At 44.3% G+C, this 21,261-nt stretch overlaps 1 protein-coding gene across 1 annotated transcript in view; it reads right to left on the reverse strand.

Annotated features, from left to right (window-relative positions):
• Positions 1–21,261, reverse strand: part of ME1 (malic enzyme 1) — a 201,460-nt gene that overhangs the window by 66,630 nt on the left and 113,569 nt on the right. The window contains exon 6 of the mRNA XM_054999642.1: positions 16,319–16,422. Coding sequence (XP_054855617.1) covers positions 16,319–16,422 — 104 coding nt within the window. The remainder of the gene's footprint in view (positions 1–16,318; positions 16,423–21,261) is intronic.

Genomic DNA, 21,261 nt, shown 5'->3' on the forward strand with positions numbered 1-21,261 from the left:
TCCCACTCAGGGAGGAGTGGACTCAGTCTGTCCGAAAAGTTCGGGGATACGGCTGGCGTGACCCGTCAGTACTGCCTCCCGGCGCCCTGCTGATCTCTCTGCTGGGCCGGTTGTTGTGCCGGACGAGGCTTGAAGGGCCGACGCCTCCTTTGCTGCTGTGCGGGAGGGTAAGGCCGCTGCTGGTAGGCAGGATACTGCTGGTAACCCGGCCGCTGCTGTTGGTATCTGCCCTGGTAGTGGTAAGGGCCGGACCGGGGAGCGTACCGTGGCCTGGAGGCGGGCTTGTCCGCAGGAGCCAGACCCAAGGACCGCGCCGTCTGCCGGTCCTCCTTCTTTTTCTTCAGGGTCTCGTCGGTCGATTTGGAGAACAGCAAGTCCCCTTCAAAGGGCATGCTCTCCACCCTGGAACGCACCTCTTGGGACAGGGCCGTCGACCGCAACCAGGAGTGGCGCCTGAGGACCACCGCCGAAGCCATTCCCCGAGCAGCAGTGTCAGCAGCGTGGCTCCCAGCATTCATCTGCTGCTTAGACAGCCTGACAGCCTCTGTCTGCAACAGGGAGACGACAGCCTTCTGCTCAGGTGGGAGGTCTCGAGTGTAGGATGCCAACTTCTCCCAGAGGTAGAGCTGGTAACCAGCCATGATGGTCTGGTAGTTGGCGATCCTCAGACCCAGCGAAGCGACAATGTACTGGCGCCTGCCCATGGCATCCAGCTTCTTGCCCTCTTTATCGGCAGGCACCGAGGAGTGACCCGACCGTCGGGGGTTGAATTCCTCCGTGACCAAGGAGGAAGGTGGAGGGTGCTTCACCAACGCCGGCCAGGTGCCCTGCTTGATTTTGTAAAGCTGCTCAATCCTCTTAGATGTTGGAGGCTGGTCACAGGGCACCTTCCACACCTTCTCCACGATCTCCTCAATACCCTCGAGCATGGGGAAGCCAATAGACGCCGGATTATCCCCGTAGATCCGCTTGAGGAGCTTGTCCTTGGTCTGGGGGACTGCCGAAGAGATGTCCATCTCGAGGGCCTGAGCCATCCTTGCCATCTGGTCGGAGTAGATGTGGAGGTCCTCGAATGGGGAGCCCGTAGATGGCACCAGATCGTCAGCCGGCGATGGCTTGGACCAGGACTCCGATTGGTAGTCGCCGAGGCTCTCCACATCGCCCTCCTCGGAACCGAGCTGGGATTCCTCACCCTGGGTCGGAGGGGGAAACCACGCTTGCTTCGACGTCGAAGGCCTCGGTTCCGACACGGAGAAACCGGCAGGTGCCCCTTCCCACTGGCAATGGTATGGCGAGGGAAGGAAGGAGGCTTGACGATGTTGGGACGCAGCGGACCGGACAGACCGGACACTGTCCCCGGACCGACGTCGCTCACGACCGGCAGCAGGTGGAGATGGACGGGCAGGAGATGGACGGCCCCGATGAGGAGATGGGCTCGGTTCCAATCTCGGCGACCGAAGGGCAGGAGATGGTCGGCTCCGACGGCGCGGGCTCGGCTCCGGCCCCGATGAGAACTCTGCGGGCACCGTCTCAAAGGCCATCGGATCCGGCACCGGCACGGAGAGTTCCTCCGGTTCGGGGGAACCCAGATGAGGGGAAGGCGTGTGAGGAAGCACAATGACCTCCTCCTGGGGAGCGGGGTGCGGCGACCGATGATGTTTGGTCTTCTTCTTCTTCTTTGCCGGTTCCGAAGAAGACCTCGGGACCGACGCGCTCCTCGCCTTCGAAGGGGACCTCGGTTTCGATCTCTTAGATTTAACAGGGATCGATCCGGTCGTCGGTTCCGACCGAGGACTCGGTACCAGGATCCTCGGTTCCGATGTCGGTCTCGGATCCGACCTGGTGGAAGATGCGCTACGGGGCGGCCGCACCGGTCCCTGCGCTGGGGAGGCCGCTCTCGACGCCGAGGTACTCGGGGGACGCGATTTCGACCCCGACCTCGCGGAGGCCACAGAGCCAGCTCTTGAGCGCCTTTCGGCAGAGGGGCTAGGGCCGGCCTTAGGTAACGGGGTCCCCTCGGACATGACCGACTGCCACAGAGATGAATTCAGTCGGGCCCTCCGATCCTGCCGGGCCTTGTTGGTGAAGCCCTGGCAGATCTTGCAGGCCGACACGTTATGGGTCTCCCCCAAACAAAACAGGCACAGTTCATGGCCATCGGTTTTGGCCATCTTGGTGTGGCATTGGAGGCAATGCTTGAAGAGAGCCGTTGAGGCCATCTTCAGGGGCACGCGAAAGAAGGGTCAAAAAACAGTCCGAGTCAAATTACCGAGTATTTTGTCAAAGTCCAGAGGGAGATCCGATAGAATAGTCGAGATCCGAAGTCCGAAGTCCAAAAGCCAAGATTAATCAGTCAGAAAAGCACGAAGCACAAGCACAGAGCGAAGCTCACACGTTCTCTCCAAGCGGCGGCAAGAAGAGAACTGAGGGAAGGGGCCGTTGGTCGCTGGAGGATCACGTGACCGTTTGGGCGGGAAGACGGTCGCTGAGGCGCGCGACAAACGGCCCCTTCGGAGCCATGGAAGCTCTAGAAAATTCTCCGGCGGCTGGCCTGCACCTGCGCAGTCCCCATGTGTGGAGGCACAGAAGAACGAAGATGAAGTAAGGTATCTTTCCTGACCTCCCTTCAGAAATGCTCAAGATTCATAGAACCTTAAAAACCACTATTTCCAAACTGAAGGCAGCTGGGGCTAAATATCATTGGCCACGCTCTGGCAAAAAGTTTGTGGAGTATAACCAAGCTCAATATACTGCATATTACCATGTTTCTGGAGCAACTTTATTATCTGCACTGGGTCTCTCTACTTTAGAGCAAGTGGGAACTAAAGCTGAAAAAAGACTCAATCTCCATTGACTTCAGCTAAAAGCAACAAATGTTTTTTACTGAAGAAGCAGAAGATGGAGAAATAGAAATAGAGGGACTCTAAGTTCTAAACTCTGAAAAGTCTGGAGATGTTTCAATTACTAAGTTGAATATGTAACAAACTTGAATTTTTTGTATGCAAGGAATTGGAGGATATGGGTAGCAATTAGGTATGTGCTCCCACATCACAGGTCTATGGGCGGGGCAGAATTTCTTTTTTTGGTCTTCTTTCCCAGCCCATAACTTGGGCTTCCTTAGACCTGCTCAGTTTTTTCCAGTCTCTGTATATATACCTGTCTGATAATTGGTTAAATTATATGGTTTAATACAAGAAGATAGAAGATCTCGAAGAACCTGAGAAGTTAGAGAAGCCCAGCTTGCTTGCCCAGCTTGCTGTGCACTCCCTGTCCTGCTGGGCAAGCAAGCGGCACAGAGGGCTGGGAGGCTGCCTGCGCCATTCGCCTGCCCAGCAGGACAGAGAGCATGCGGCAAGCCAGCCGCCCCCTCAGCGGGGCAGGCGAGTGGCGCGGGCGGCCTCCCAGCCCTCCATGCCATTCGCCTGCCCAGCTAAGGGGGCGGCCAGCTTGTCACGTGCTCCCTGTCCTGCTGGGCAGGTGAATGGTGAGGGCAGCCGCTCAGCCACTCACACTGCCGCCGGTGCACTCCCGGCGGCTGGCAGCTGTGCCTGGCGCCCCCTCTTTGGCAGTGCCAGGGGCAACTACCCCCCTGCCCCCCCTCGATCTGGCCCTGCATGTATCTTACTGGTCCCAGTTTCAAGATACAATGCTAGGCTATATTATAATGAGATGTAGAGCTCATTAGCTAAACTGAATTTGAATTTGTAGCAAATACTTGCCAGGGAACTGAATAAATTAAAAGAAAGCTGCTTCCTTCACCAGCTACTTCCTGAGCTTGGAAATTAAACAGCAATCATGTTTCAAACTTGATTGGCTTATTTTCTTCTTATTTAAGTGAAAGCCAACATTTGTCCCTTCCTGATATCGCCTTGCAAATGAAAGAACAAGTTAGAGGTTATGTATAAAGCCACTGTTACAGAACTAAGGTGGAAAGTAAAGTTGATTTAGGAGGTACACTGGCTGATTTTTATGTTTCTCTTTCACATTAGACTAAAGGTGAATGTTAATGGAAACAAATTAATTTCAAAGCCAAAATAAAGTTCACCCCTTGGAAATCCCAACACAATTTAGGGGAAAGTACTTTCTCATGCCCTTGAGGCATTATAATTACTCTTTATACACCTTATTACACATTTTTGCTGTTATGTGTTGCATATAGAAGAAGAAAAAATCTAATTCCATTATTAGAAAAGAAGTAAACAGCATTCAGTGCAGAATAATCTTGAACTGGATTTTAAATTATGCTGGTTTATTATAATATTGGAGGCTGATTAAAGAAAAATACGATTCGAAAGGTAACTATTCATTGGCTATTTTTGCAGAATAATGTGAATGTTAGAATGTTAATAACATACATATACATATTTATTTATTTTGATGGCTTTTGGATTACTTGATTACAAACTCTTAGGGTTTAAGAAGCCTACCACACTTTCCACAGGAATTATTCTGAACAGCTCAAATAAAGATCAGTCTTATGCAGAACACTAATGATCAGAAGGTGTGAAGGATCAATGGCTAAACCACTTCGTCGTTCATAACTTACTCCTTGCTTCCATGGGCCCCACCTACGGGCCCCTACATCCTGCTTTTGGCTTACTGAGAAGAAGGCTGAATCCAGTTTGTATTGTCCTATTACATAATTTCTCTTCTATGAACACAAAGGCACAAAGGGTCCTCCTGAGTCCTCCTGACTCAAAGCCACGAGTCAGACTAAATGATCCTAAGTCTCTTGCAAGACCCACAGTTCTTTGTTTCTTTGGTAAGTCAACTAAAAACATCTTCCATATTAGATGCTCCATGTAAAAGTCATGATCAAAGGGTATATAAGCCATAACCATCCCAAGCCACTAAAAAATAAGACAAGCCACTGAAAGGAATGGCACAGCTAATCTAGTAAGGCATTTATGAAAACGGGAAGTGGGAATTGCAATGCAACATTTCTTTACTGGGATTACACTAAACCCAAATGAGCACCTTTATGATAAGGTATCATCATTTTTGCATCAGAACACTTATTTATTTTCCATTACAAAAACAATGTAAACTATAGTTTACCACTGACTCCAGACTAATGCCTCATGTCCCTAACGTATAATAAGTTAGGAAGTCAGTTTAAGGCTTTTGACATAACGTCAGTATGTCAGCTAATTGCAAAATGAAAGCAGCTGGATCATATTTTAAAATCTGATTTGGAAAATATAGCAAACCAGCTGCAGTTGGTAAATTTAGTCTGAAAATACTGTCTTTTAAAAATATTTTCCATCCATAATTTACAGCTTCTGTGGTCTCCTGGCAAGCTCTTTAAAAAAAAAGTTCAATGCTGAGTAGTCAGTTTGGCTTAAGACCAGAAGATGCTAAGCTATTGCCAGCATGATGTTGCTCTGTAAAATGACTTGGGAGCTCTGAAACACTGCTGTGAGGAAACAGCCTTAAATCATCTTATATATTGTAAAGAACAGCCCTGTCAACAATTAAGCTTGATTTTAAAAAATCTTGTGCTAACACATATTCTTGCATGGATGGACTTGCCTGGCAGAACCTGCGTAAAGCAAAGAGTCATTTCTTTTGTGACAAGGGCCACTTCCACGTGTTCCAATTTTTTTTGGTTTTTCCTGTCCCAAAGCCACATCTTCCCGATCCGCTTCAAGAACTCACCTTTCACATGCAACATCCTCATGCGTGTTTGTTGGTATTTGTCATGAAAAAAAGGTCCCAGAACAAAAAGCACGTTCTTTATCTGCGTCTTGTCACAAATGACATTGGCACATTCCCGCCCAACTTTCCATTTTTTTTTTAAGCGCATGCAGGATTGCACTATACCATTGTTCCGTCTTGCAGCTTCTGTAGAAACTGGGCATGCATAGTACTTCGTTCTCTACAGCTGATTTCCCACTCAAAGTTTTAAATGCAAGTGTTTCATAAATATGGGAAGAATAGAGTAGTGCGATCACGCGATTCTATATCCTTCTATATAAAAGGCAAACTGTGTTCCCAACTACTCACTCTTTATCCCCATGCAGGCGCAGTACGCAGGGATAAGAAGTGAGTCGAGGGCAAAACAGTTTGCCTCCCTGCTGCCTCCTCGGGGCTTCCAGAGGCCCAGAAAAGCTCAGCGTGGTGGTGAGGCCCTCCCAAGGTCCCACAGCAGCTGGGGGTGGGGCTCCCCACCATCTCGGAAGAACCTTGGGAGGGCTGCGCACAAGCTGAATGGTGGCTGAGGGACCAGAGGAACAGGGAGCCTGTGATATTTTCCCCGACCTCCCCCCCGTCAACTGACGCTGCTGGGGGGGGGGAGTGCTGCTAGGGTCCACTGTATTTTCCCAAACAATGGGCCTTATTACTAGTGTAAAATAAAATCAGAAATGGCATTCTATTCTCAATTGCTGAGTGATCCAATGTAGCATTCCGTTCTCAATTGCTGAGTGATCCAATGTAACAAGCACTACAGAATGATTCCCTTTGTATACGTGGATATCATAATAGCACAAGAGCCGTTAAAAAAAAGTTTAAAAGGGGGATTATACAATTGCACATGAGAGCCAGACACATGTGTGATGTTTAAAGGAGGGGTAATGGCAAGAGGAAGTGTTGGAGATTTGTGGGAGGGCTCTTCTAAAGCGCAAAAAAGCCTCTGCATACATTGATACAGTAGGATAATTGCTCAGAAAACTTGCATCAAAAATAAACACAGACCAAAACAGGTCTCACAAAAAATGCTTTAAAATCAGGATCATCATGACCCACTCACACTTGGGAAACAATGTGTAATGAGTGAGATAACCTGCCGTTGGCAGGTCGTCTCATTAAGGATGTGTGGAAGCAGCCAAGCGCAAGTTGGGAAACTCCCCCCCCCCATTTTCAGCACTAAATTAGGTCCCCCAAAAACATTTTCAAATAATAACATCCTGGCTTCTTGAAAGACAACCATACAAAGGCAGATCCATGCTTGGCGTTTTTATAAAAACTGCCAGTCATTTAAGGAAGCAGTTACATTTCAAGCAATCACCATTCTGTATCATATGCTGAATATGCACACTCTTGCTGATCAGACGCAATCAAAGGGGATGCAAAAATAAAGAGTATTATCTAGGGAAGCAAGGGAGTATTAGGAAACAGCAAAAGTGGCCTACAGCAAGCCAGTCACAGGTACTAATTCCAGCAAGCCAATGAAGCTTCTAAATTTGGATTTTCATGTCATTAGGATTTGTGGGACTTGGCTTATAGATAATATATGTAAAGTGCTGTCATTTTGCAACCAATTTATGGCAACCTCAGAGAGTTTTCAAGTAAGAGACTAACAGGTGGCTTGACATTGCCTAATTCTATGTAGCAGCCCTTGGTGACCTCCCACCCAAGTACTAACCAGGGTCAACCCTGCTTAGCTTCCAAGATCTAACAAGAGTGGGCTAACCTGAGCCATCCAAGTCAGGGATAATAGCTAATACAGCATACATATAAACGTACCTTTAAAGAGTTAAACTATGGACTCTTTGGATTATGAAATGGACCTATGGACTCTTTTGGCTCATATTCAGTGCCAGCACTTCCAAACCACACAGATCAGGAATTACATGCAGAATGGAGCATAAACCAAGCTGCAAAAGGTGATCACTTATCACTTACTTGGTTAATGTATATAAAATAAAGCTACAGTCATCCACCAGTAGGGCCCACACCAGCGCTACAGACTACCGGCAGGGCCTGTGTTAGTCTAAAAAAGGATCACTGCCATCAGTTGTGTTGTGCGGACTGCTAAGATACAACACTAACAAAGGCATTTTCTAATCACAGGCAAATTTTCTAATCACTGTTAGGGTACAGTTTATATTTTCTAGTGTTTTCAAATCCTCCCTGATCCCAAGACGTTTTGGGCAGCAGATATAGTTATCTCCTAAGAACAGCCCTGTGCAGCAGGTTGTAAGACCTCAAGCCAGTCTCTATTTTCTCAGCTCAGCCAGCTTTGTGGCAGAGTCGGGATCTCAATTTGAGCCTTTTGGTCCTGTTCCAAAACTCTGATCGTTACTCCACAGTGGCTCTCTAGCCTCTTTCATCTGTTTTTGAAAAGAATATTTTTATTTTTCCAGATTGATTTACTTTGTGCCAAGTACTTCCATATGCCCTCTAGTCATAATTGCTTGCTTTCTTACTGAAAGCTGTCTAGATGGTTTTTTAGAACTAGTAGGCAGCACTTGCTTCTCAATTGCCACTAAAAGTATGATAAAACTGGCAAAGGAAAGAGTGAATAAATTTGAAGTTATAATCCACCAGTGATGAAATAAATGTAGGCAATTTAGTCTGTGGTTATTTCCAAAGACCAAAATCTAAGTAAGTGCCATTTTTAACTAAATATGATACTTCTCTCTTGTGCACAGCAATGGCAAAGTAATACTGTGTGGGACACAAAATTATAATTGAATTTCCCTCTGGTAGGGCCAATGAAATAATAGCAGTGGAAATTACTCTAATTGCTAAATGGAATCTTGGATTACAAAGGAAAAAATGGAAATCAATACAAAATGTATCTTCATCATCATCATCTCAAAAGTATTTTAAAATAAGAATTCAAGTCAGCTATGTTACTGTCTAGTTTTTATGTTCATTTACAGCAATTTCACACTAAGAACAGCCTGTGCAGTAGGTTGTAAGACCTCAAGCCAGTCTCTACATTCTCAGCCCAGTGAACTTTATGGCTGAGTTGGGATTAGACAAGGCCACAATCCAAAAAATAATCCCGATTTAGCTGATTGTGATTCCGCGACGGCGCTGAACTCAGGTACCCGAACCTCACCGATCAAGTCCCATTTCCGATACAGAATCGGGAATCGGGAATCGGGAAGGCCGATGCGGGAGGGCGCCCCGCGGTTTCCAGCGCTAAAGGAATGGTGGGTGAGGAGGATGGTGGCCGCCGGGCCCGGCAGGCCCGTGGAGGCGATGGTGAGCCGCCTCCCCTAAGGGGGTGGGGGGTCTGTCCCCACGGGAGTGTGCCGGTACTGTCACGGGGGGGGGGGGAACCAGAGGAGATAGCTCCCTATCCCCTAATTCCCTATCTGCTGAAGCCCAAAGCTAAAGCTCCCTCTCTCTCTCTCTTGCACTTTCTCTCTCCAAAAGCGGCAAGCGAGAGCTCACCTCTGTCCCACTCCACCTGCGAGCAGAAAGTGCACAGCACATGGCTATTTATAAAGCCTGGGTCTGCTACGCAGGAGGGCTGTGTTTGGCTGTAAGAGCTGCCTCTCAGGCTTTGCAGGGATGAGATTTGAGTGCCCATGGCTACAGAAGAACACCCCCTTCCCCTGCCCTCCCCTCTCTTCTCCCAAATGGACGAGACGGGCATGCGCTTTTCTGGCTGCTCCGTGGTTGGAAGGAAGCCCTGCTGATCAAGGAAAGCTGGGCTTCCATTCGCGTTTCCAGGGTGACAGAAGGAGGGCAAACAGCTCCGGCATTCCCCAGGCTCCGTTTCCACAGGGCTCCGTTCCCTCGGGAACAGATGGCTGGCACCAGACTGTCTGCAGACTGCAATCCCGAACATAAACCGATTGATCCGATCGAGACCCGACAGAGTGCCCCACCCAAGCGCTGAACCGGGAGCCGTGGACGGAACTGATCAGCCCGGTCCCGATGGCACAAACGCCAAAATTGGGGCAATTTTCAGTCCGTAATTCCGATCGTGCCCATGTCTAGTCGGGATCTCAATCTGAGCCTTTTGGTCCTATTCCAAAACTCTGATCATTACTCCACAGTGACTCTCTAGCCACTTTCATCAGTTTTTGAAAAGAATATTTTTATTTTTCAAGTTAACCATATCACTAAGTTATCAGTAAGCTCCTCATGAAACTGCTGAAGGAAGATGACACATTTTCACTTGACCCAATGCCAAAGTTATGCCCTTACCTGCTGAGAAGTACTACCTGGGCTTCTATAATCCCTCCCCACCCCTCTACCTTGTGACTTTCCTAGTCAGCCTTCAGCATTTCATCTACACCAAAAGTAGATGTGGGCACAAACCGGAAAATGGACCAAAATTTGACACAGACCAGCCCAGTTCAGGGTTCACAAACCGGCGGGTTGTGGGACGCCCATTTTCCACAGACCTCACAACTTTTCAGCTAGTCTGTTGGTCCATCATCTGTGAATCCAGATATTGAGGGGGGGAGTTAAAGCTTCCCCACACCACTTGTAAATGGTGCCAAGAGCACTTTAACATTTAAATCCCCCTTGCTCCAGCTGATGGGCAGGCCCTGACCCACAAACTGGCACAGGTCCGTGAAAAGTTCATGATCTGTGGTCCATGAAACACAACGGACCACAGCCCAACGGCCTATGGGTTTTTCCTGGTCCGTGCCCACCTCTAACCAAAAGTTTTGAATTTGGAAAACTGCTTCGAAGCTGGATTTCAAATCCCAGTTAAGATGGGAATCTTGTAGTTCATTCATGATAAAAGAGTTACAGCTGTACCTTGTCCATGTAATTCTGTGATTTGAACATTTAGGAGAACTTTTGATTCAGAAATGTACATCTTTTCATTCGAATCACTTTATTATTAAGAAATCAGAAGGCTTTACTTATGATTTATTAACAATAATGGGTAGATACAGCAGGGGTCATTTTGTAGGAAAATAGCTAGAGGAACTAGCATAACTCGTTAGCATATGCCATACCCATTGACATCACTGGAAATGTGACATTAGCATAACTGATTTGCATATGCCACACCCCCTGGCATCACCTATCCTGGCTGTTTTGGACCTAATCCTGGCAATTCAGGACTGAAATTGGGTCCAAAATGGCAAAAAGAGGCTGAAAATGGCCGAAAAGGGGCCCAAAATGGTCAGGATCGGGCTGCTGCTGAACAGGAGAGTGATCCACCACCTGTCCAAAGGCCTGATCCGGGCCGTTTCGGCCGCAATCCAGGATGAAATGGCTGAGTCAGGTGGGCAGGGCCACCTGACATGTGACTTCTTTGGGGAGCTTCCAGAACTGCATTTCTGCGTGTTCCCCCTTCAAATGAGCCCTGAGATACAGCATAAGGGCCTTATAGAGCTGAATTAAGAAAAAGCTTCATAGTGGATGTTAAATAAATAGGGAGGCTTCCCATCATCTAAGCTTGTTGCCTGCTGACACCTGAAGCGCCAGTGGAAGGAAACGGGGGAGGAAGTCATGCCAGCCTCACGCTGGTGCTCTTACATCACTTCTGCTAAAAACTGGACATGACAAACTCTAGCATTTTACAAAAATGCTACAATAAAACCATAGAGTTTTTGTAAATCCTAGAGAACCTAAAGTCATCATTTCTGGTATTTACCAGAAGTGATGTCATGGCAAACACAAGTGGCCACCCCCAATTCCTCCTGGGGATTACCAGCTGCAGTCTGGCAACCTTACAAATAAAGTACCAATTAAGCAAATCTATATAGCGCAGCAAACATGACCACAGTTCATTTTCCCACACTTCAGATTTAATTTTCTTTACAGTTGTTTAGAAAATCAGAGCAATTATAAATTCAGAAGCAGAGACTAAAGTGTGGTTTTCAAAGAAATGTCATGAATGTTACTGAACCTAGTACTACCAGGGAATAATTCAATCAAGTAATTAAAATCTCCTTGCATTTCAGAAATGGCTGTCTTTTCTCAGCCAAGTAATTCTTCAGCACACCTATTAGAAGAAAATCTCAGCATCACTGCTAGATCTGTCACAAGACTGGATTTAAATCAGTCTTGTATATACTTCCTTTCCTAACTTGCTTATAGAGATGACCTATTTTATATTACCATGTATTTAAACAAACTATAATGTGTAAAAAGTAATGAGCTGGATCTAAAGTATGCATTATAAATGACATAAATAAATAAGTAAATAAATAAACAAATAAATAAACAAATAAATAAAGTACTGCAAGCAGAATGGAGTCTGTGGAATGCAACTTTCATACTTCACATTGTAGCCCTTCCCCCATTCGACTCAAGGACAAAATATGGAAGAAAACTATGGTTGGCAACTTCTTTAGGAAATTCCTGGAGATTTGAGGGGTGGAGCCAGTGCGAGGTCTGCAATGGGAGGAGGCAAAAATTACCCTTCACATACCAAAATTTTTTATATTTTTATATTTTATATTGAAATATATATTTTATATTGAAATTGAAATACTTTATATTTCAATTTCCAATGTGCTGCTTCATTGGCATTTATTTATTTATTTATTTATTTATTTATTTATGTGCTGCCTTTTCAGAGACCTGCTCAAGGTTGCTTATAATTAAACAATTAAAGAAGCAAGTAAAAACAAGCTAATGGACATAAACAGCAAAAAAATAAACACCCTATCCACAAAGCATAAAGAGATCATTACAAAGTTGGTAAGATAAATTATTCATCCATCCATCCATTTATTTATTTCAATTTCTATTCCACCCTCCCCACATTAGCAGGCTCAAGGCGGATTACATTTATGCATATTAAAATTTTTCAGTTAAAACACAATAAATACAATATAAATATTTAAAATACAAATACAGCACAGCACTAAATTAATTCAGTTAAACCATTTCCACGGTCAGTAAAGTTTCTTTGGAGTTGGATGTTTTGATAGGGAGGGCTCTGTTCTACCCTATTCGGCCAGCAGGGGTCCGACCCAGCATCAGCCATACGCCTGGCGGAACAGCTCCTAATGTGTTTTGGCATAAGTACTGTCATACCAGTAGCACTTTCAGTTCCAACCCATTTTCTGCTTTGGCTTTTTTCTTCCATGAGATATGGCAATACCATCTACCACTCTAAGTCCCCTCTCAAAAGAACTGAGACTCTTCATCCTTGCATACAGGACATTCCTGCCCAAAATTACTCTTCCATACAACTCTTAAATATACAGAAGCCGCACTTCCATACTGTCTTCTGTTTCTCTCTATTATTGGGAAAATATATAAAGCCACCCAGACTTTCAACTCTTTGTCAACAACTATTTCACTCTGCATTTTAAAAACCACTCTCTTAAAAACATGTTATGAACCAAAAAGTACATCTAAAATTGTTAAAGACCAAACCATATACAATGGCTTGACTTTTTATTCCAAAATGCACAGCTTATGGATGTTCGACATACTAGGAAATATGTTCGTATTTCTTGCTATACTAGCCATTTTGCAAACTACACTGTATGTTCTTTGTCATGCTTTTTTGATAAACGCCTTCCTCAGTTGCTGAAGGATACATACAGATTAAAACAACAAATAAATCTTTTCAGATTCTGAGAACACAAATTAAAACCTTCAGTTCTGAAAGTCAGAAATAATAAAGTGATATGTTGCAGATGCTCTAATGGAGAGCAAACTTTATAAACAAAATCTTTAGCACCACTGATCATATTCAATTCATAAGACAACTAAACATTTTATAATGTAAAACTGTTAGTGTTAATCTGACCACAACTTTCTCCTTAAATAAGGCCAAGTTCTCACACTACCTTTGATCTAGTAAAGTCATCATGAGGTGATTTCAGTTTCATACAGTGAATAATTTGTTGAAACAAAAAAGATAAACAGTTATTTCAAAAAATATTCCAGCCAACGGGCAGCGAGGAACATGCCTGACTTTTTTGGCACTGCCATCAAGAACAGTTACCATCCATTTGGTTGCTTAATGTTTAGATGGAAGCCAACATGTGGGCTATTACTTCAGGCATGTGCCATGACACTGGGAATCTATTTTTCCAAAGTACGAAGGGAATGCCAGGGGGAAACAGGAAAGATCTGTGGTCCTTGCACAACTGAATTATTGGATCCGATGTCATATTTGAACTTCCACCCTCTGCATAATTTCGACCCATTTACAATGTTTCTCAATACCCATGAATCTGCATGTCAACAAAAGTCTACGCTCTTCCCACAATGTGATATGATCACCATAATGACTTCCAGGAGAATTTCCAAGAACAAACATTAGAATGTGGAGCCAGTGGTAGCTGTGAATCCAGAATGGGTCTCAGATCTGACTATCTCTAGTATTTAATATTATTTATCTAGTTGCTATTGAAATTGCTGTGCAGCCCAGCCATTCCTTAATGATTTCCAGTAAGAGTCACATGTATCTTATTTCTTCCCAATACATTTCCTTGCCAAAAGAAAAGACTACACCAAATGAATAAATTAATGGCAAGTCCTGTGATTCTGTAATGAAATGTTGAACCATCATTCTGAAATCTATACATTTTTATTTAACTACTACAAGATACTACTGTGTCCCCCGTGGCGCAGAGTGGTAAGCTGCAGTACTGCAGCCCAAGCTCTGCTCACAACCTGAGTTTGATCCTGGCAGAAGCCGGGTTCAGGTAGCCAGCTCAAGGTTGACTCAGCCTTCCATCCTTCCGAGGTAAAATGAGTACCCAGTTTCCTGGGGGTAAAGTGTAGATGACTGGGGAAGGCAATGGCAAACCACCCCGTAAAAAGTCTGCCAAGAAAATGTCATGATGCGACGTCCTCCCATGAGTCAGTAATGACTCTGTGCTTGCACAGGGGACTACCTTTACCTCTTTTACTGCAAAATACATTTATTTTTCAAAAAAATGAAAACCCTAAAGTTGCACTATACACTTGCCTTTCAGTTTAATAAATATGGATAAATAAGTTTTTTCCATTTTCCTCTGAGAAAGGATCCTGCAAGCAGAGGTGAACAACCTGTTCAATTCTTGAGTATCAAATATCCAAGCATCTCAATGCAATGAAAAGGGTTTTTTTAATTAATAAAACATCTGACAAGATTGGGGGGGATGGGAAGAATCTTGCAAAATCTACAGATTGTGATGTATTCACATGCCTATTTTGTTTATGTTCTGATCCTAACCCAGCATATCAACCCTGATCCTGAGACTCCTAGCATTCCACTCTAGTTTCCATTCTAGATTTTATTTATACCCCACCTTTCCATGTGGTTCTAAGCAGTTGTATGGATCCTGCATGGCAGCTATGAGATCTATGTTATTAAAGAGGCAACGTGTAACTTCTTTAATTTAAAAAAGAGGGTTCATGTTCATTATGTTAGCCTATACTTGTAAACAATAATTTAAAATGTGTGAGGATTAGGGGTGTTTGAGTACCTGCCAGTTCCACTCCCATGCTGTTGCCAGTGGCAACCAGCAAAGCATTAATCAGGCAGTTCAGCTGTCTGCAACTTGCTCACGTTGGTTTGCAGGCACAGGCTATGTGCAGCCATTAGAAGCCGACTCCCAGCTTATGAGAGATCAGGTGGGAGTCAGCTTCTGTTCTTCAGTGTGTAGTGATTTTTCTAAGGGGAGTGAGAAGCTCATTCTCAGATGATACCTCATCGACTGTGGGTTGCCTTCTTTTTCCACCAAAGCTGTCTTGTGTCCCAGCACAACAAGGGCTAGACAGAGGGAAGTGCTACGAGATCAGAACCTAACTCCCAGCTGATCTATCAATCATCTGTGATTTGGCTTCTGACCTACAGGCAGCTGCAAACTGTTGCTTGACGCAAGCAGAATATATCTTTGATCAGCTCACAGTCTGACGGTAAATGTCAAACTGGGTACATTTGATTGCCAGGTTCACTTTCAAATGCTCAGCATTTCTAGTCAGAATATGCTTTATAAACTGGTTATTAGGAAAGGCTTATGTATAAAGATTTACGTGGAACCTATAAAGAGATAATAACATGTGATGATTACAAGGTTGGGGATTTGGGGCTGGGAGTTCATATGCACTTACTGCTCATTGCCTATTAAGAGTACCACATGGATTTTCCCACAATTCCTATACAAACAGTGATTACTATACATGAATTTTGCAACATATGGAATAGTTCGTATTTACTGAGGTTGTTTCCACACATCCTAACATTGCGCAACATTCACGGAACAAGGAAATCTTCTCGGTGCGATGACATCAGAAATCGCACCATGAAGATGCCCTCCTTCCATGAGTGCTGCATGACATTAGGATGTGTGGAAATGACCTTTGTCGGGTCACTGCATATAATAAGGAAGTTTCCGAGAATTTAGCAATGGAATTTACCATAATGGCCGCCTGATCCAATTCTTTCCTTCAATATAAATTAAGTATTTTCAACTGTGATTTTCTTAATATAATAATAGTCATGTTTCCAGGGACATCTTGTTGCTATTCTATACGAGTACATTCACAACATCATAACTCTATAAATAAATAAGCTCCATGTATCAACTGTGTGTTATAAAGTTTTAAAGAACCAAAAAAAGCAAAATATATCTCCTCTTAGCTGCTACACTTTTGTTCCTGAGAAAAGTAAGATTCAGTGTCATTATACAGTGTAAATACAAATATAAGCAGTTACCGGTTAGTCACAGCTTGCATAAATTCATCTAGAAGGTCATCGTAAGTTTGGCCTCTGATTCGTTTATGTCTCAATCCAATATACAAAGGATCTTTTAGCAAAACCTGTTAAATGGGGGAAAGTATAAAGTAAGATAAATTGAGCATGTTATCATTTTGTCTCACTCTAAATGAGGTGACCAGTACATACGTAGAGATTTTAACTAGTTTATAGTTATTCATTCCAATCAGGATAAAATGGAAACTGTACTTACATGTGAGGCAACTGGGATTCTCTACCAGAGAATTTTCAACACCCTCATCAAACTACAATTCATAGGATTCTTCCAAGAAGGTAAGCTCATAAAACAGGTAAGCTCATAAAATAGAAATATAAATTTGTAATGCAGATATGCCAACAAAATAAATGATAACGCAATCCTTGAATACAAACAGCATTACAGTAAATATTTTATTTGCTTATCCATTTGTACATAAAGACTGAGAAAGAAAAATGAAAACATTAAAGATATACTCTTAGGGGGCATTTCCTCCCCTCTCCATTCATTCCTAAATGAAAAAGTTGAATTCATAAAATTATAAGGTGTTGAAGGCTGTAAAAGGATGTTTCAGTAGTGATAGAGGAGGAAAAATAAGATGCAGTAAACAGCAACAATTTTTAAAAATAAACACTGGTTCTGAATTTCAAATGTCAAACTTCATAGCATACTTATAATTTACAGATTCCCATATATGCAATATGCCATTTTTTAAACAAGTATCCCTGCCATAGGAAAAACTAAGCAATAGTTTGATGCTTTACAACATGCTTGTTCAGCAAAAAGAATCCCAAAGAGTGGCGATAACATTTTTCTGTTTTGGCAGCAGAGCAGAGTATATAGGTGAGCCAAGACAGAACTAGGTTAAAATAAGCACATGGCATGAATTCAGAGTCTAAGAGAGGACAACCTTTCCTCAAAGTGGTTGGAGAGCCTTGGACTCAGGGGGTGAATACGGCCTGCTGCATTTACCCCTTGTGCCACATATAAACCCAACAATGGGTCTGGGGCAAAAGCTGACCATTTCTCTAACCCACCTACTGTGGAATTTTGAGCACCTTGAACTGGCAAGAATGTAGCCTGCTATATTCAAGCTTTAAGCACAAAGTACTGATTAGATGGGCAAGATCGGCATTACGATAGAAAAATTCCCACGATAATGGCATTCGCGCGATCAGGACCCGGGGGATCGGTGTCATCCACGGCGACTGATCCAGTGTTTGGGGGGGGGCCTTCATCGGGGCTTGATTTGGGCCATCGGGATCTGATCGGGGATGCAGACAATCAGGCGCCAGTAATCTATTCCCGGGGCAACGGAGCCAGGGGAATGCCTGAGCTGTGTTTGCCCTCCTTCTGTCGCCCTGGAAACCTGAATGGAAGCCCAGCTTTCCTTGATTAGCAGGGCTTCCTTCCAACCATGGAGCAGCAACGCACTCACCAGTTGGGAGAAGAGACCCAGGGGAGGGAGGGGGAAGGGGGTGTTCTGTAGCCCTGGACACTCCAAACTTTTTTTGCTTTTAAAAAAAACGGGGCTTTGTAAGAGGAATGGCTGTTTTTCTGTCTGTCACTCTCTGTTTTTAACCTGCTTTTAAAACACTGTATTTTGTGGGAAAACCTCATTCACGGCTCTGTGTGTATGTTTAAAATATGCTTTTGGAAGACTGGCTGCTTGCTTTTAAAATCGGGTGGGGAGGAATGGAGGATTCTGTCCCTGCTTTTTTTTTAAAAGCTGGCTGAAACATGTTGACGGTGTGTCTCTCTCTCTATTTGGAGAGGCAGGGATGGGTTAAAAACTTTCCCCCCCTCTGCTCTGTGTGTGTGTGTGTGTGTGTGCTTGTGAACGTCCCCTCCCTGAGAGGAGGCGGCTCGTCGCCAGGTTAAAAACTTTCTCCCCCCTCTGCTCCAAGTGTGTGTGAACGTCCCCTCCCTGAGGGGAGGCGGCTCGTCGCCGGGTTAAAAACTTTTTTCCCCCTCAGCTCTAAGTGTGTGTGTGTGTGTGTGTGTGTGTGTGTGTGTGTGTGTGTGTGTGTGTGTGTGTGTGAATGTCCCCTCCCTGGGCCCGCCGGGCCTGGTGGTCGCCGCCACCACCCACCTTCCCACATAGCTGGGAACAGCGGGGCGCCCCTCCGCTTTGGCCTCCCCGATCCAATCCACGGATCGGAAACAGGAGATGATCGGTGTGGATCGGTGATTTGGGGTCATTGCCAGCATCCCCAATCAGCTTGATTGGTAATTTTTTTTGGATCGTGCCCACCTCTAGTACTGATTACATTTTACACATGACTTGGACCAGAATTTCATATTAATTGTTTAAATCGTGCCTTGTAATACATAACGTTTTAAGTCCAAATTCATATTAATTTTCAAGTAACATCAAGTTGTTCTTTCATTCAAAAATACATTTCTGGATAGAAAACATACCACAGCAGAATACAGTAGTTTCACACTGTAAGTTTTGTACTGTGTTTCAAACCATATTTTGTTCTATAAAATTACACAGAACAAAGCACAAATCTCATGATTTCATTTTTCATTACCTTAATTTAACAACTGTCAAGAAATGTTAAACGGTAGTTTCCAGATTTTTTTTTTATAATATATATATGTTTTTAAAACCCTATAAAACTGGGCAAGTTACAGCCCATACAAAATGAGATATATAACCTAAAATATGAACAGCATGTGATGCAATGACCATTTCTTTACCATCATATTCTCAGGAACATAGCTGCTAACAGAAAACACAAAATCTACCAAAAGTTATGAATGACGTCAGTTCAAGGTACAATGGAGGAAATCTGGTTGTTGCCACTTTTCCCTATGATGTCCTCAACAAATGGTGTAATGGTTTGTGGAAGGGTTAATCCTTTCCTTCTGCCCATTTCCACCATCAGAATCAACCCACCCAAGGACAGTGATAGAAAAAAGGAAGACTCGTAGAATACAGTCTAGAATACAGTCTTTGGGGCCCCTGGTTGACTTAGCCCAAAATTTTTAGCTCTTTTCCATGCTAAGGCTTGGACTTTATGGTGCTATTCTGACCGAACAGCAGTAGCTCTTCCCCTGGAATGGCTTTTCCATTTATGGAGAAGAGGAAGGCCCTTTTTTTGCTGATTCCCTCCTCCTGCTGCACATTCCCAATTTCCACCCTCCACTGAGCTCACTATTCCAAATGAGTATGAGTTCAATAGGCAAAGAAGGCTGCAGTGAAAGGGGGAAGCCCAGATGTTGCCCTCCTCCTCTGGCACAACTCTGCCTGTGCTGCTTAGGACTGAAGCCATTGGGGTGGAGTCCCCCCTGTGTCATCCCATGCCACTGAGCAAAGTCTTGAAGCCTCCCTTCAACTGAAGTGGTTCTTCCACTGAAGAAAGGCTCCTTAGGCTGGAGGAAGGCTCATTGGAGGATGGCTGGACCCACCCCAGTTTCCAGTTTTAAGTTAGAATTTATATCTGCAGTCAAGGGAAAGGAGGGGGCAGTGAAGATACACATTTTACTACAGAGTTCTCACTACCCTTCAAAATGGGAAATATATTGGCAGAGTAGCAGTGAACTGAGTAAGTAATCAAAAGATGTTTGAGAGATCTTAATTATGTCAGCACATTGGTTAGAGCTCTCAGAGTATGTTCTTCTCATTCAGTTGGTATCCCTCCTCTGATAAATGCTAAACTATTTGAGTTAACTCTCTCAAAGTAAAGATACATTTATGCTTGCATATTTGAATCCCTTGCCGTCAGCATCGTTGTTGAGAAGGTTTTGTGGTATTCCACACTCTAACAGACTCCGTGGATGCGGTACTAACTGAATTGATACTATAAATGATAATCTTTTGGAGCATCCTGAGTTTTTAGATTGGAAAGTTAAATTTATTCTTCCTCTGTTCAAGCAGGATTTATTTCTCTTGAAGCTAAATCTTCTTGACTGTTAAGAGATGAAGAAGTAAAATTGCATGTGTAGTAAAATCATTTTTTAACTCTGGCACAACCATGGGCAACAGCCTCCAGCCACCCAGCTGACTCATACTTCTCCTGCCATTGCCCAGGAAGCTCCATCTCAGCCAGGCCCACAGGAAGTTGTTGGCAGCATGAGCCTGGCAAGCACTGGCCTCAGGCGCCAAGGGAGCCCTGGAGAGGCTCCAGAAGAAATTATGTAGGTTGGTGTCTGAGTGGCTGGAAGGAGATAAGAAGCAGGGGGATGTGAAGATATGGAGACTGCCAGGAGGAAAGAAAGAAGATATAGTATGGGCAAGGTGGTTCAGGGAAATATGAGATGCCTCTTGCAAGTCCTTATGGTTCTCCACTGTGTGACTGAGCCCAGCAGCCAGCAGCCAGCACCACACCACACCACACAACCGGGCTCAGCTCAATGGCTGACACTATACACTGGGCACGAGTTTCCCTGGGTAGAGGCTGCCAGGGGGAAGGAAGTTGAGAAAGCTGAAAACAGGGGAGCAGATAAAGGTAGGTTGGCTGGTGGGCGGGAAAGACAGAAGGAAGTGGGAAAGGGGGAGGGGCTAGAGGGCTTTCAGGGAAGGGAGAGAGGAAATAGTGGGGGAGGGGACAATGAGATTTCTCTGCAAGTACGTGTGGGTCCTTAGGTGTGTATAGATAATATTACGTATAATATTTTTATACATATAATTTAAGGATTATATCTGGGGAGAGAGCAGTTCAAAAATAAGGGGGAAGCAAAGAACTCCTCATTAACTCCTCTGGCTTCTGAGGTGAGAGGGCAGCAAGGAAAGAAAAAGGGAGGTGGCAACATTGCTATCCTGTCCTAGACACCCCTTTTGACAACACTAGGGCTATGTTTAATTTCAGATGGGTTCCTTTACATAGCTTCCTCTGACATCTTTTGCAATTTTGTAACATACAAATGTTTAACTGTTGTTAAATACTAGTTATATGGC

The sequence above is a fragment of the Eublepharis macularius genome, chromosome 1, assembly GCF_028583425.1.
Source record: "Eublepharis macularius isolate TG4126 chromosome 1, MPM_Emac_v1.0, whole genome shotgun sequence".
Lineage (NCBI taxonomy): Eukaryota > Metazoa > Chordata > Lepidosauria > Squamata > Eublepharidae > Eublepharis > Eublepharis macularius.